The following is a 16,210-nucleotide window of genomic DNA, read 5'->3' as shown; positions in this document are numbered from 1 at the left end:
CGTTGATTATATATCAATATGTTAATTTCAAAAATACATTAATTATTAATTTCTTAATTTCACCTAAAACATAATACCTTAAGAACTTCACATTCCTTACAAACAAGGAAACAGAGGCAAAAGGTCGTTCTGCTAGAGGCCAAACGCCACCTTGAGCCATCTAAGAACTGAGGTAGCGTCAACACTGTGTGGGGGATGGACGCAATGGGAAGCTCGGTATTGGGACAGTGGGAATGTGGTTGAAGGGAGGTAGTGACTGTTTTAACAGGGCACCCTCAGTGTTTAACACGGTTTTGTGTGGGAAGGGATTAACAACTTTCACAGCTATTTAGGAAAAAAACGGGAAAGAACCCAAAAAAGGGCGGGTGTGTGTGTGTGTCAATAAAGCCTGTAGAACAAGGAGTGTTAAGCCGGGGAAAAAGTGGGTGTGTGGGGTCAGTTCGCGGGGTTTAACTGAGTCATAAAGCACAGCAAGCAGGGGAGCCTGTAAGTGCTAATGACATTCACAATGCGTCCCCCCACCCAAAATATTCCGCGAAGGGTAAGTGTAACGGTACGGTCCAAGAGTCTGGGGCTGAAGCGTATCTCTCACACACGTGAGGGCGCGTGAACACGCACACACACACAAACCTATCCCCCGATGGGGGTGATCTGTGTGGCGGGGGGCGACGTGGGACTTGGGGAAGGCTCCCGAGCCAGGAGGCGGCAGGCGGCTCCGCGGGGCAGCGGGAGAACCCCGGGATCGCGGGTCGCAGCTCCATCCTCCGCCCCCCGCCGTGCGCCGCCAGCCGCGCTCCCCTCTGGGTCGCCCCCCTTTCACTTTCGCGTCTGCGTAGGTGTCTGCCCCGGCGGGCGCAAGGGCTCGGGGGCGCGCCGGGTGGCGCGGGGACGCGCGGCGCTCGGCGAGCAGAGAGGGGAGGGGTCCTGGCGCTCGGCCCCTTGCTCGGCTGGCTCCTCCGGGCCGCCGCCGTCGGCCTCTGAGCCGCTGTCAGAGCTAGGGGACCGGTGGTGGCCGCCGCTCCTCCCCGCACGCGGACACCCGGGCCTTCCTCGGCGCCCCCCCCACGGTGGGGGTGGGGCAGAGGCGCTGCGAGCCAGACAGAGTGAGAGAGGAGCAGCCTCCAGGGGTGGGCAACGAGGGAGCAGGAAAAGAAACTTTTCCCTCCCGGCCCCGCGCGTGGTCCTCGGCCCGCACCTCCCCCCGGCGGTGGCAACTGCACCTGAGTCCGGGGCGCGAGGTCAGGGGACTTTTGGGGGCTGTAGGGAGGGGTGTGGGGTTACGTGCATTGGGGTTCTGTTTTCGCTCGGCCTCCTCGCTGCCAGTGAGCAGGGTGGGAGGGCGGCCACTGGCGCCCCCAGCCCCGTTTCCCACGAGCCGGTGGCTGGACGCATTGCTGCCTCCTCCTGCTGGTGAGGGTGTGACCCGGGGAGGGGGCCGCGGCGCCGCGGGCTCCCCCTGCGGCCGCCCCCTCGCACACGCACATACACACAGACACACACGCTGCGCCGCCGGAGCTGTCACCGGCCACCCCAGGCCCGGGGAGGGGGCTCGGAGGGCGGACTTCCCGGCTCCTACGGCCGCCGCCGTCAACGCCCGGGAGACAGCAGCCTCGGGAGGGGGCCCGCCTCAGGCCCGGCCGCCGCTGCTGGGGGCAGGCGGGCGCCCGCGTCCCTCTCTGCGCGATTTGGCGCCGCCGCCTCGCCGCCTCCTGCGGGGTAACTACACTACTGCTCTATTGCTCTACCCACCGTCAGTAGGGCGAGTGCCGGGATTCTCATCCTCTCCATCCTTACCGCCGATCTGCTAATATCGGACTCGCTGGTGGCGGCAGCGGCGGCGGCGGCGGCGGCAGGAGTCTCGCTGCCCCCACCCACCTCCCGCCCCGCGCCCCAGCCTCCCCACCATGTCCTAGAAAAGGTGAGTGCAGCGACAGTCACTTTGCGCTGACAGCGGCGGGAGGGGGCCGGGGAGCGCAGGGGCGGCCCTGGGAAAGGCAGGGTCCGCGAAGAGGGCGCAGGTTGGCGAACTGAGGTGGGCTGCGGGCAGGAGACCGGGTGCCCGCCGGGCCGCCTCCGGGCAGGGGTGCTGGGCGGCGGACGAGCGATCGCGGCGGCTGTCCCTGCACGGTTCTAACCTAGATTTTGCAAGAAGCTGAGATCCAGGGCAACACCAGCCCTCCGTAAAGGAGGTAGAAACTTAGTAAAAGAGACACGTCCATTCCTTTAATAATGAATAATTCGGCAGCGCAGACTCTGCCGCCGCCTCCTCGCGTGCCCGGGCGCTAGGTCCGGGACTCCCCTCTCTCCTGCCCGCCGCCCGTGCTCGGCCCGGGTGCGATCGATGCCCGACTGCCGGCCTGGCCGGGGGAGCGCGCGTGACGGCGGGCCCCGCGGGAAAGTTGGGACACTTGGCGGGGACTCCCGGTTGCGGGGGCCGCTCCGCGCAGGGGACTCCTGAGCACCGGAGTCGGGGGTCGGGACCAGCTCTCCCGCGCCGCCGCTGTCGCCCCCGCCGCCAGGGAGTTCCCTACCTGGAGCGGCAGAGAGTTCAAGTCTTCCTGCGTTCGGGGTCTGGAATCCTGAAGCTTAATTAACTGTAAGGAGAGGAGGGGCGTTTGGGTACAGGGTGAACCTCCCCCCCCGGACTTTGGCGGGTGCGGGGCAGGGCTGAGGCGGGAAGCTGCACAGCTGCCGCCGCCGGGTTGCGGGTCGCCGAGGGCCGGAGGACCAGATTTAGGTGTGTACGTCACTGGTGCTGACTCCGGGCCAGCCAGGAGCCTCAAACGGAGCCTCAAACGCGGAGCCTCCAAGTCCTTAGAAATCAAAGTTAAGCAGCCCATCCTTTTGCTTAGTAACTACAGCGTTTGGGTGGGCGGGAGGAGTCGAGTGGGGGCGGTTAGAGGGAAACCGAAATTTCTTCTTGCAGACACTCGTTCCTTAGAAAACAGTTTGGTTCCTTCCCCCCTCCTGTATGTTTCTCCCAATTATGTGCACCCCCTCCCACCCATTATAAAGACGTGAATATCCTCGATGATAGGCTTTCTTTCAAATAGAACTAGTGGAAAAATCCAATCTAAAGTAGTAAAAACAGCAACAAAAGTATAAGGGAAGGAGAGCAGCGGCTCTTGACCCTGACACTTTTTGGGGGCAGGGGGGCTGGCTGGGGGAGAGGCTGTGTTTAAACAGCTTTGGCTGCACTGAAATCACCCGCTTTTCCTGCACGGTTAAAACACGGAAATTTAAATCGAGTGGGAACGTGATCCTCTTGCTTGCTGGCGGCGGACGCTGCGGCTGCTCCACTGAGAGGCATCTCGGCAGAGCGAGGAAAGGGGCGGAGGGAGGAACTCGGGGGTCGGTGAAGCCCACTAGGAGTCCTCCCGTTCGCGCGGACGCTGTGGGCGGCGCCCGGGCCAGGGCTGCCCCTCACCTGGCGCTGCAGGTGGAGAGCGTGAGGGGACACCACGTTGACTGGCTGTCAGAAAAACCGACTTCTTTCGCATCACCACACTTTTCACGTCTTTCCTCATATCCTGGGGTCGGCCAGGGCGAGAGTCAGGTGGGCGTGAGCAAGTTTGGGGCGGTCGAGGGAGGGGGCGGGGGGCAGCGAGTGGAGGGTGCCTAGTGTCGTAGCCGCTGCCCGGCACCCCAAGCGCCCGCCGCTGCTGCGGCTTTAAGGGAGCTGCCGAGTCCAGGCTGTGTCGCAGCAACTTTGTATCAGTCATGTCGCCCTCCTAGTGACTGACAGCCGTGACTGTCCAATGAGAAGCCCGCCTGACCCGTGCAGCGTGGAGCCTTGCTTCCCTCCGGGCCAATGGGAAGGGCTCAGGGGGGCGGGATAGCAACCTGAACTTTATCTGGACATGTGACCTGCTTTTAAAAGGGCCGGCCCTCGAGCTGGCCCACTCCCCCTCCGGGCTTTCGCCCGCCTTCTCTCCTCCCTACTTCGCCCGCCCTGGCCCTGCCCCTGCCCCCTCTCGCTCCCCCTCCTTTCCGCCCCTCCGCGCCCGGGGTGTCATTGGACCGGGGAGACGCAAGCCAACTTCAGGCTGCTCGGAGGAAGCCCGTGCAGTCACCTGGGTGCAAGAGCGTTGCTGCCTCGGGCTCTCCTGCTGCAGGGAGAGCGGCACTCGCTGGCCTGGATGTGGTTGGATTTAGGGGGGCTCCGCAGCTGGGGTGTCGTGGCGTTGGCGGGCGCTGCAACAGGTAGACTCCGAGAGACGGACCCCGGTCGAGGCAGGTGTGTAGGGGTGCGCGGCGGGGCGCCGCTTGCCGGGCTCGGCGTGCGGCTGCGGCGCGGGAGCGTGCACTTTGCAGGGAGAAGTGGCTGCGTAATCCGGAGGCACAGTCAGTACAGTGCTGTGTGCTTGTTGTTTTGTTTTGGTTTTTCCACTTTTTCCCCCCTTTGGCCGCCAGAGGACTATTTTGGGAAAGTTTGGCCACTTTGGATAAATGCCCTCTAACGAGCAGCTTTCAGCCGCCTTTGGCAGTGGGAGGTCTACCACCCTTCCTTTTCCCCAATGATGAATTTCGGATCGTTTTCCTTGTACAATTTTTAAAGGACGTTTGAATAATATTTGTTTCCTCTAGCAATTGCGGAAGCACCCAAATCTCAGCTGGAGGTGTTAGTGGAATAAGGGCAGTTGAAGGAGATAGATCCTGACAGGATCCTAATAGATCCTGTATGGAAGGGGCTCTGGAAATTCGTGCATTTCCCCTTCCCTAATATTCACGAAACTTGAGACAGGCTATGCTTTCTGTGGCATCAATTGGAATTCTAAAGGTAGGAGAGAAGGGTTGAAGCTTCTTTTGGTGGCATCGGTACCCTGCAACTGAATTTAGGTGCATGGTTTTTTCTACTGAATTTTAAAAGACCAGTTTTAAATTGTAATGGTTTTAACTATTTGTTATACAGTTTTAACTATTTATTATAACATAGAAGTTAGGAGAATTTTGATAGCAGACACGTTTTTGAAACCTGAATTTCAAATGCACTAAATTACTCTTTAAGATTTGTATTGCCATTTCTCTAGGTGCTGTTATTGATGATATTAACACAGTAATGATAACAGCCTTCTCTATCTGTAAAGTTCTGCTGTGAAGTTTTAATTTTACGTTTGACTTCATGGCACGCTATCATGGAAATGCTTGAGGAAAGAAGTTTAAAAAACAAAATCTAAATGGGAGCTTTTTCCTTTAAGGGAGAAATAGTTTTGTTTGGGGATTTTAGAAAGATCAGGTGGCTCAGTGAATTAGGTGAGTGAATAGAAATCAGGTGTGCTCAGTTCTAACTGGTTCTCCTGCTGTCTTAGGTGACCTTGGGCAGGTTTCTATCATTTACCTCATCTATAAAAGAGGGGAATATAATAATAGTTTTGTAATAGGGATGACAGAAAAGTAGTTACATACAGCGAACTTTTACAGCTATGCAACCAGTGAAAACTGTGCAATTCTTAAGATCTGTCTCTAAGAGGCCATATTATTGTGAAATAACTATAGAAAATCGTGTGTTTAAAATGGGACTATGTTTTGAAGGTATTAAAAGTGAAAGTGTTGTCAGATAAAATATAAAATCACCAGAATCTTTGTTAATATTCCTGAAAAAACTACTTCCTTATGGAAAAGGGCAATTTAACACAGACTGTAAAACATAAAATTTTAAAGTCAGGTTTTTACTTTGCACAAAGAATGTTCAAGAGTATACATATGGCTTAAGGTAGAACTTCTATCAGTGCTTTTTCGTACTTATGTGAAATTTCCTTTATGTTTTTGGGAGGGGGAGGCCATTTGCATGAAAATTAAAGGGTCATAATGGTTTTTGTCTTTGTCCCATGAGAGTCTCTGTTATAGTTCCCGTTGTAAGGAAGACAAATCTGGTTTTATGTAAGCTAGATTTGTATCTGCTTTATCTTATACTTTAGTAACAAAAACTTTCTCTTAACCTTCTGGATATTAAGTTCTATTAGGATCATATTCATCAGCTAATATTTTCAATATTTGCTAGTAAGTTCAGGTTGTCTGAAATTCTGCTCAAGCCATGGTTATTATGCCAATTTCAAAAAGACAACCTGTGTTTCCTGGACAACATAAGAAATAAATTCCTAACCTGATCCGTTTGTTTACAGAGAAGACCAATTAAATAATAGGGAGAATTCAGCATAAAATATTTCAATAATCCTATTAAAAAAAATCTGATCTTTACAAATGTTTACAGTGGAAGCCATGCAGATACTAGATGTCCTCCGTTCTTTTGTGTTTGTTGCCAGCCTTTACTCTATTTTCTTTATTGAGAAGTGCATTAGATTGGTAGATGAGAATACCTTAGACAAAGCTAATTTAGATTTCAGTAAAGCCTTTTGCACATTCTTTAATGATAGCCCTGTCAATACTGTGGTGAGGTGCAGGCTCTTTTATGTTATTGTTAAGAGAGTTCAAGGCCAGCCAAAGAGGACTTGGAAAGTTGTGATCAGCTGCATGATTTGGCTGATAAGGTTCTTCCTTGTAGAGTGCTTTAAGATTGTTCTTGCCTGCCATCTCCGTATAGTTTCTCTTCAGATCTTCATATAGCCTCACAAATCTGAAATATGACTCCTGCCTTAGGGCAGAGTGATGAAAAGTGTCCCTCAGAATATTGGTAGATGTTCTACGAAAAAAGCATGCAGTGGATTAAAAGGATTAAAAAGGAAAACAGGTTTCTGCACTGTAAAAGTTTTAGCTTGCAAATTTCCACTGTGAAACTTCAAAAATGCAGTAAGTGATAATTAGGAGGATGGATTTTCAGAGAGGGATCTGAATGGGATCCCCCTTCAGACTCAGGGCGGATAGGCCTATTGCCTAGGACCAGGGGAGAGAAAAGGAGACTGTAGGTGTGGGAGTGGGGAGAGGGAACCTCTGAAGACCTTTGGTAAGGGTGCAGAAGCATGGGTGACTTCCAGGCCTTTGGGAAGAGGGTGGTGCAGTTCACCAAGAAGGGAATGTGGGTTTAGAGACAGGGTTGGAGGAGGGGGCCTGATACACAGAGGGTGTTCAGTCTTGATGTGTTTCTTGTGGTGTTGAATGAATTTGGGCCTGAAACATCTATACCTTAGATATATATCCGTTCAAGTTTTGTATGGGGAGGACAGACTATTCTTAGGTAGAAGTAGAAGCAGCACATAATATTTATTGGTACTTTTCAACATATGGCTATGACTAAATGGTTTTTCAGTAAAGTAGAAAAGGCAAATATTAGCTGTTTAGGTCCTATTTCACTATATATATGTATATATTTTTTCAACTTTTGCTGGGCTTTCATCCACAGTAAATTTTTTTGGCTTACCAAAAGAATTACCAGATAACTTGCCCAAATTTTGTAATTTGACTTAGTTTCCTCTGTTTTCTGATTGATTTGAGATTAGGAATTTATAGAATAATGTTCTTTAAGTAAAGTAAGCTACATAATTGATAGATTTTGATTTTCACAAATCATTGGATATGGATTATATTATATAGTTTAAAATTTTTTATTTGCACTGTGTTGTCTGCTTGGGATGCGGTGGTGAAGTTGATCAAGTTTCTGCCTTCTGAGAACTTAAAGTCTAGTGTAGAATACAGAAAAGTAAGAAGTAATTATGATACTCGGACAGTTTGGACATTAAATTGCATTATAGAGCCTTGGGGTATCTAATGCCAGTTTATGTGGTAGAGTCATTCTATTATTTTTCTGTGTTATTGTAAGTTCTGTAGCAAAAAGACTTCCTAGTCTCTCTTTTTAATGAGGAGATAAGGGGCGGGAATGGAGGTAGTGAGTGGCAAAGAGGGAAAAGAATGAGAGGCCTAAAAAAATATTTATGTACAGAATTGCAGAAACTGCATCTTTTAGATCAGGACCTTTATTTGGGTCATAGATTGTTTACACACCTGCAAGGATTTGGAAAATGCATACATAAAGATTTTAAGTTTTATATATTAAAATGTACAAATAAAATTTTATTAAGAATGAGTTAATTTACTTTAAGATATGTTTCTTTAGAGTGGTGGTTCTCAGTGCAGGTGACTTTGCCCCCTAGGGGCCCTTGGCATTGTCTGGAGACATTTTTGGTTGTTACAATTGGGGAGGGGGCGTGCTACTGGCATCTAGTGGGTAGGGGTATTGCTAAACATCTTACAATGCATGGGACAGACCTCTACAACAAATGATTATTAGATTCAAAATGTCAGTAGTGCCAAGGTTGAGATACCTTGGTGTAGAGAGAGACCTGGGCTCAAATTCCAGCTCCGTCACTTAGCTGTGCGACCTGTGCCTCAGTTTTCCCACTTGTATCATTTGGATAATACTTCTACTAATCTTACAGGGTTGTTTTTAAAGGTAAATAAGTTAATATATGTGAAAGGCTTGTATTGAGTTGCTTTGTATTGCATTCAAATATTGCCTTGAGTTGTATAATGCATAATAATTATATAAATATAGCCTATTATAATCTGTTTATGAAATAAATTTATATAGAGAGCCAGTGGATATAATTGTATCTCTAAAACAATCCTGTGGGCTCCCTGAAGATGGAGACTGTGCCTGTTTTGTTTATCACCACAGATTCAGTGACTGGTTGTAGGCCCAGGATATAGCACGCACTTGGTAAATATTTGTTGAATGAATGAACACATAAATTGTCAGGACCCATCTCAAACTTCCTCCCTTTACTGTTGAGAATGAAACTGTCTGTCTGTTGGGAATCCTTTTAGCAGAAGTACCACTAGGTCAGGGTGCGTGTTCCAGTCTTTGCCAGTACTGAAATACAGAGAGGACAGTCCTAACATCCCCAAGTTGTCATACAGCCTCTGTGAGCTATGGACCATCTTAATTCATCAGGATATATGAATCTTTACTTTTCAGAACTGACGTTAAATTATCTTCATCACTAATGCATTCTAAGAAAATTTTATTGTTTTAAAAATAATTCTTAAATTATTTTTCCTGTGAACATTCACTTGATAAGTTTATATTGGGAAATGGTAACATTAATTGCATTTCGTTATTGTTTTTAATCCATGTATTAGATATGAAAAGCAGCTTCCATATGCTCAAAAGACTCCAAAGGCTTTGGAGTTAGATTTAGTTTTAAACTTGACTTGGACCTTGGGCAAGTCACTTACCTTACTAAATCCTCAGTTTCCTACTTGCCTGACTCATCAGTCCCCAGGATTGCTTCAAATAATAAATAAGTTAACATTTGTAAATATTCTTTGCAAATTCTTAAGGCTGTGTTATAGCAAATATGTTACTTTTATTTAGATGCAAAATAGTTTCATATGCTTGCTGCTTATATTCTGGCTTCTGGACAAGTTACAGTCTATACTCTGTTATATCAGCACCTAAAAAGATAACAATTTTAATATAACTAGAAGTATTGCTTATAATAAGTAGAATAAGTATTTATAGCTTAGTAAATGCAATGTTAGAATGTCTCTTGGAGTAATTTTACTATAAATGACTCTAATTCAATTCTTTAATATAAATTTATTTGTTAGCTATGGAGACCAAAGGCTACCACAGTCTCCCTGAAGGTCTAGATATGGAAAGACGGTGGGGTCAAGTTTCTCAGGCTGTGGAGCAGTCTTCCCTGGGACCTACAGAGAGGACTGATGAGAATAACTACATGGAGATTGTCAACGTAAGCTGTGTTTCCGGTGCTATTCCAAACAACAGTACTCAAGGAAGCAGCAAAGAAAAACATGAACTACTCCCTTGCCTTCAGCAAGACAATAATCGGTCTGGGATTCTAACATCTGATATTAAAACCGAGCTGGAATCTAAGGAACTTTCAGCAACTGTAGCTGAGTCCATGGGGTTATACATGGATTCCGTGAGAGATGCTGACTACGCCTATGATCAGCAGAACCAACAAGGAAGCATGAGTCCAGCAAAGATTTATCAAAATGTTGAACAGCTGGTGAAATTTTACAAGGAAAATGGCCATCGTCCTTCCACTCTTGGTGGTGTGAGCAGGCCCTTGAGATCATTTATGCCTGACTCTGGGAGCTCTGTGAATGGTGGGGTCATGCGCACCATTGTTAAAAGCCCTATCATGTGTCATGAGAGGAGCCCGTCTGTTTGCAGCCCTCTGAACATGAACATGACGTCTTCGGTTTGCAGCCCTGCTGGAATCAGCTCTGTGTCCTCCACCTCGGCCAGCTTTGGCAGTTTCGCAGTGCACAGCCCTGTCACCCAGGGGACTCCTTTGACGTGCTCCCCTAATGTTGAAAATCGAGGCTCCAGGTCGCACAGCCCAGCACATGCCAGCAACGTGGGCTCTCCTCTCTCAAGTCCATTAAGTAGCATGAAATCCCCAATTTCCAGCCCTCCAAGTCACTGCAGTGTAAAATCTCCAGTCTCCAGTCCGAATAATGTCACTCTGCGATCCTCTGTGTCTAGCCCTGCAAATATCAACAACTCAAGGTGCTCTGTTTCCAGCCCTTCCAACACAAATAACAGATCCACGCTTTCCAGTCCAACTGCTAGTACTGTGGGATCTATCTGTAGCCCTATAAACAATGCCTTCAGCTACGCTGCTTGTGGCACCCCTGCTGGATCCAGTGCAGGCCGGGATGTGGTCCCTAGTCCAGACACACAGGAGAAAGGTGCTCAGGAGGTCCCCTTTCCTAAGACTGAGGAAGTAGAGAATGCCATCTCCAGTGGTGGGACTGGCCAGCTTAACATTGTCCAGTACATAAAACCAGAGCCAGATGGAGCTTTTAGCAGCTCATGTCTAGGAGGAAATAGCAAAATAAATTCTGATTCCCCATTCTCAGTACCAATAAAACAAGAATCAACCAAGCATTCATGTTCCGGCACCTCTTTTAAAGGGAATCCAACAATAAACCCATTTCCATTTATGGATGGCTCATACTTTTCCTTCATGGATGATAAAGACTATTATTCTCTATCAGGAATTTTAGGACCACCTGTGCCCGGCTTTGATGGTAACTGTGAAGGCAGTGGGTTCCCAATAGGGATTAAACAAGAACCAGATGATGGGAGCTATTACCCGGAGGCCAGCATCCCGTCGTCTGCTATTGTTGGTGTGAATTCAGGTGGACAGTCCTTTCACTACAGGATTGGTGCTCAAGGTACAATATCTTTATCACGATCAGCTAGAGACCAATCTTTCCAACACCTGAGTTCCTTTCCTCCTGTCAGTACGTTAGTGGAGTCGTGGAAATCACACGGTGACCTGTCATCTAGAAGAAGTGATGGATATCCGGTCCTAGAATACATTCCAGAAAATGTATCAAGGTGAGTTGCCCTTTTCTCCTTTTTTTGAAAATCGTGGCTTTATAAATGTTGAAGGTTAGCGTTATCTTTACAGTTGATAAATTTAAACACTTTTCAGTTTACTGTTTTATTTTTGTTTTCAGGATGGTAATTTAGTGCTTCCCTCTTTGCTTGTTGGTATAATGTTACTTCTTTTTTGAAATAGAGAAACAAAAAATTCTTCAAGTCTCTTGGAAAATATTTGTGTTGATTTTGAAGAAGCATATATAGGTGTTTCCCTCTGTACATTGCCTGTTTGTAGGTATTTAGAAAAAGATTGTTTTCCACTCCCTGTTACTATGTTTACTTTAGCCACCTACTGCTAGATTTTTTTTTCTTTAGCTGTATACTAATTCACTAAAATTGCTTTAAATTAGTTTCTTTGTGGTCTTAGTCTTTTTTCTTAGCTATCTCTATTAATCACTTCATTGGTTGTGAAAAATGAAATTGAACCCCAAATCTGTTACCCACAAACTCCCCACTCTCTTCATCCTTTTCTAGGTAGGTTAGTTTGTATGTAAGTTGTGGTTTTTCAATACAAATAAATCATTTCCTTAACTGTTGAGGGCTTTTAAAGACTCAGCACATCTAAAATTACTAAGTGGACAGTCTTGTTTTCTTACTCATATTAGAAGTGAAATATGTCACTGCAGTTTTGAATTGGTTTATTTATAGCTTTTAAGATCTGCAGGAAGACATACCTTATAAAATATCTCTTGGCTTTCCTTCTTGCAGATAGCATACCGTGTATATTTAGAAAAAACAAGGACGAGCTTTAGATATGACTATAAAGGGTGGTTCTAAGTTATACCATGAATACTTGCATTGGACTTTGCTTCAGTACTGTTTTTATTACATGGTTGTAATAAATGATCCCTTTATTGAACATGTAAAGAATAGATTTCCTAGATATAGTTCATTCCTTTGGAATCTCAGAATATGTGGATATTTTCCTTAAAAACTTATTTTGTGGGAAATGTGTCCACCCCATTAACAGGATATAAGGTTCCTATACGTATTCCTGTATCTTTCTCCTTCTACTCTGTTTTTTTCTGAACCAAAAACAAAAACTTTAATTTGTACGTTCTTTTCCTTGTCATGGACTCAAACCGTGCTCCTCTTACTTTTGTGGGAGCATACATTCCATAAAGGATACTTATATGTTCTTACAGTTCTCAATAGCACGGACTATTCAGTCATATTCTGATGCTGCCTCTATCTCTTATATTCTAAATTCTTTAACACAAGTCCTGAGATAGCATGACTTTCATCAGAACCAAACTCGGCTGGTGTTCTCCTGCTAGTGCTTTGTTTTACTTTTAGAGGAGGAAATTTTGCACGTGATACAGATATTTTTGTAAGTGATGTTTTAGTTAGTAGGAAGGAGTACAGCCTGGTAGTTAAGAGCATGGCTGCCCTGGTTGAAATCCCAGCTCTGCCACTTAATTGCTTTGTGTTCCTGTGCACATTCCTTCTCCTCTCTGGGCTTTAGTTTTCTCATCTGTAAAGGAGATTAACTAGTACCCATTTCAAAGGTAGTTAAGACAATTAAGTGAGTTAATTTATGAGAAGCACTTTGAATATTATCTGGTATATAGTATGCCTTATGTAGTATATACATTTTAGCTCTTGCTATTAGCATTATTACATTGTTTTCATAATCTTTAGTTTCCATTTCTTTTAGTTTTCTCTGTTCTTCATTATATGCAATTCCACAAAATCTTTTAAAGAAATATTATATAAATAGTTAAAATATTTGTTGATAATTCTTATGATTAAATTCTACTCTGATTTTTTTTTTTTTAATGGTTAAGCACTATGTATTTCCTACTGTATTTCTATTTATGCTCTTTTAGTTTTCAAGGCTTTGCTTTAGGTAATGATATTTCTGGTAGGAATACTAGAGATACACCAGCTAAAATCATGAATTCTCTCTTATGTTTGTTCTGTATCCTGTGTCTACTATTTTAATTGTAGTTTTCACACTCAACTCATGAAGCCCCTCCTGATGGTCTAGTGACCCATTTAACCTTATGTATTAATAGGAATCAGTGACCTTGAGCCAGCTTGCATTTGTGGGCCCTGGAGGTGTTGTCTGGTGACTCTTCTTGAGTATTCCAAAATTCTTAATATAATCAAAGGGGATTCATTTTGTTTACATACATACCGGTATTGTGCTAGTTAATATGTTTTCTAAAAACTTCAGTATCAAAACTTTAATGTTCTTTGAAATCTCTTATAGATTATTAATTTTTATAGCTTTTCCTGGTGAATATTATCCAAATCTATTTCGATCATTCTCAGAATAAAGGGTCAAGGATCAGAGGATATTTAGATCTTTTTCTAGATTTCAGGCTACATGTTATAATATTTAACCTCATCCAAGCTTCATCATTGGCCTCTTATTTTGTGTTTTGAACCGAAATTCAACCTTTTTGCCTGCTTCATAATTTATAATGATGATACCCCATTCCAAGGAATTTTGAATAAATTAATGTATTAAAAATTATAAAGGATCAAGGCAGTATGTAACTGCTTCTAGGTTTCATGATATCCTTCATATTTAGGTTGAACTCTAAACTGTTTTCTAGTAGATTTCAAAGTATGGTTTGGGTTTCTGAGACCTTTTCAAGGAGGTTCATGAAGTCAAAAATTATACATTGATAGAAGATCCGTTCAAAATGGAAGATAGACAAATGGATTATAATGTAGTGGTGTGTGAAAAGTTCACTGATAATGGTTTCAGATTCCGCCTTGCAACTAACCTTTAAGAAACTACTTACTGTCAATTTTCAGTGTAGTATCAAAGAATTATATCTATAGCTATCTGAAAAAACCATTAAAATGCTCCTCCTTTTTCCAACAACATATTTGTGTGAGGCCAGATTTTCTTCATATACTTGACCCAAACATCACCACACAGTGAATGCAGAAGTAGATAGGAAAATCCAGCTGTCTTCTATTAAGCAAAATGATAGACTTGCAAAAAATGTAAAACAGTGCCACTCTTCTCACTGAAGTTTTTTGTTCTGGGAAATATAGTTGTTTTTCCATAAATGTATGTTTATGGTAACATGTAATGACTTATTTTTAAATGATTTAAAATATTAGTTTTGATTTATAATAAGGTAAATATCATCTATAACTCAAATAAAAAAAAGTTCTTGGTATCTTCAATACATTTTAAGAGTAGAAAGGTGTCCTGAGACCCAGAAGTTCAGAATTGCTGGTCTGTTTTATTCTATACACCCTTTGGAGGTTAATGAAGAAAGAGGATATTATGTTAGCCTTACTGAATATTCTACTGAGGAAGGAGTGCTCTCTTCAAATAAGAAAAATGCTTCTCATCTAGATTAATTTTTCAAGCTGATAAAAGTGAGTAATGGCTGTGAAGTATGTGTTGTCTTCATTTCAGTCTGTGAGCGTGGTGACAAAAGTCATCTGTCTGTTAATAATTTCCAATGAATGGATTGTGTCAGTGCCAAATTGTAAAGTAAATTATGACAAAAGTTGAAGGTAAAGCTTTTAGGATGGACACTGGACCTACGTGTGTCATTTAGATTGGATTTCACCTGTCAGCTTGGACAGAAACCAAACTGTGACCTTGAGTGAGTCACAACTTCTCTCAGCCTCAGTTTCTGTGTTTTAAAGAAAACAAGTTGAACGAGATGTCCTCTAAGGTCTGCCGGTAAAACTATTGAGGGGCTGTGTAGTTTCCTTTGAGTCGTGTATGTTAAGAATCAAAATAGAAGTATCCCTTAACATATTTCCTAATCTGGTTTCAAGTATATTTTAATCACAAGTCTAGCTCTATAGTTTCCAGGGTAGTCTGGACAGAAAAATGTCATTACATGTATCATTTAAAAGTAAAAGTAAGCAGGGGTGACTCACTTTTTTACTTTGAAAAGCAGAGTTTTTTTAAATTAGATCTTTCATTTTATAAAATTTGATAGTTGCTATGAATTTCTTGTTCTTTCAATTTATACCATTCCTTTTGGAAACGGTTTTCCTGTTGACATGACATTGGATGTTTATGGCGATGGTCATAATCACGTTGATAGCATCATAACAAGTGCTAGCATTGACTTAGACTTTCGAATGTAAAGTTTATTATTTCAAAGGGCATATTCTGGTAGGTTTCAAGCCAAATAATCAGGTATTTATCTTAATATATGCTGCATTTTTTTCCATGATAGAAAGAAGCAATTTAGTAAATAACCTACATTTATCAATTGTCCCCAGAGTTTTTTGAAACTCACCTTCAATAATAAACCAAAAGCTTCAGAATTCAAGGAGTTTATTACAAAGTTTGCTCTGTCTCTCAGTAAACTTTCTGAATAAACTGTTGAGATGTAAATATCTCTGTGTAGTGCAGAGTTTGAAACAATGATGGGTTTTGGTTGGAGACATTGATTATTGGTGCTTACTATAATAGATAAATCCATTATAGAATTACTTAGGTCATTTGGAAATGAAAACATAGAACTTTCTTTTTCTTATTATTTGTCTGATAATATTTCGATTTTGAAATTGCTAGTGTACCTAGAATTTCTCCAGATTAGTATTTTAAATTGTATTTTTAGAAATGATTTCAAAAGGAGACTTACTTCTCTTGATGATTCATTCACTTTCATTCATTTCTGGTGTATCTGGTAAGAGTGGTGATATTATTGAAAAAAACCTTAGTGCTTTTTAATATACAAATCACTATGTACAATGTACTTTTATAAATTTTGCTTTTAACGTGACAAGTATCCTAGGCTTATATGTTAGTATGTCCACCTTTTATCATTGAAAGTATTAGTATAGTTAGAACTGTTTACTTCATACTTAAAAAATAAAGTGGACATAAAAGCCCTGGTTTCAGTTAAATAAACTCAAATTGTTCAACACAAGGCAGTTTTCATATGTACCAGGGACATG

General features: G+C 43.6%; 2 protein-coding genes across 2 annotated transcripts in view; one reads left to right on the top strand and one right to left on the bottom strand.

Moving 5' to 3' along the window:
- Positions 1-2,282: 2,282 nt before the first annotated feature.
- LOC131411183 (putative uncharacterized protein encoded by ZNF503-AS2) lies at positions 2,283-2,840 on the bottom strand. The gene has a single exon (XM_058549816.1). The coding sequence runs from the start codon at positions 2,838-2,840 to the stop codon at positions 2,283-2,285; it is 558 nt and encodes a 185-aa protein (XP_058405799.1).
- A 1,167-nt stretch (positions 2,841-4,007) lies between these two features.
- NR3C2 (nuclear receptor subfamily 3 group C member 2) overlaps positions 4,008-16,210 on the top strand; it is a 326,353-nt gene continuing 314,150 nt past the window's right edge. The window contains exons 1-2 of the mRNA XM_058550170.1: positions 4,008-4,237; positions 9,505-11,269. Coding sequence (XP_058406153.1) covers positions 9,507-11,269 — 1,763 coding nt within the window. The 5' untranslated portion in view covers positions 4,008-4,237; positions 9,505-9,506. The remainder of the gene's footprint in view (positions 4,238-9,504; positions 11,270-16,210) is intronic.

Source organism: Diceros bicornis, chromosome 11 (genome assembly GCF_020826845.1).
Source record: "Diceros bicornis minor isolate mBicDic1 chromosome 11, mDicBic1.mat.cur, whole genome shotgun sequence".
Taxonomy (NCBI): domain Eukaryota; kingdom Metazoa; phylum Chordata; class Mammalia; order Perissodactyla; family Rhinocerotidae; genus Diceros; species Diceros bicornis.
The sequence above is the reverse complement of the archived record's forward strand: the minus strand, read 5'-3'. Positions and strand labels throughout refer to the sequence as shown.

Excerpts from the sequence above, each read along its gene's own strand:
- LOC131411183 (XM_058549816.1), bottom strand. The coding sequence starts at position 2,840 with ATGGGCTGCTTAACTTTGATTTCTAAGGACTTGGAGGCTCCGCGTTTG.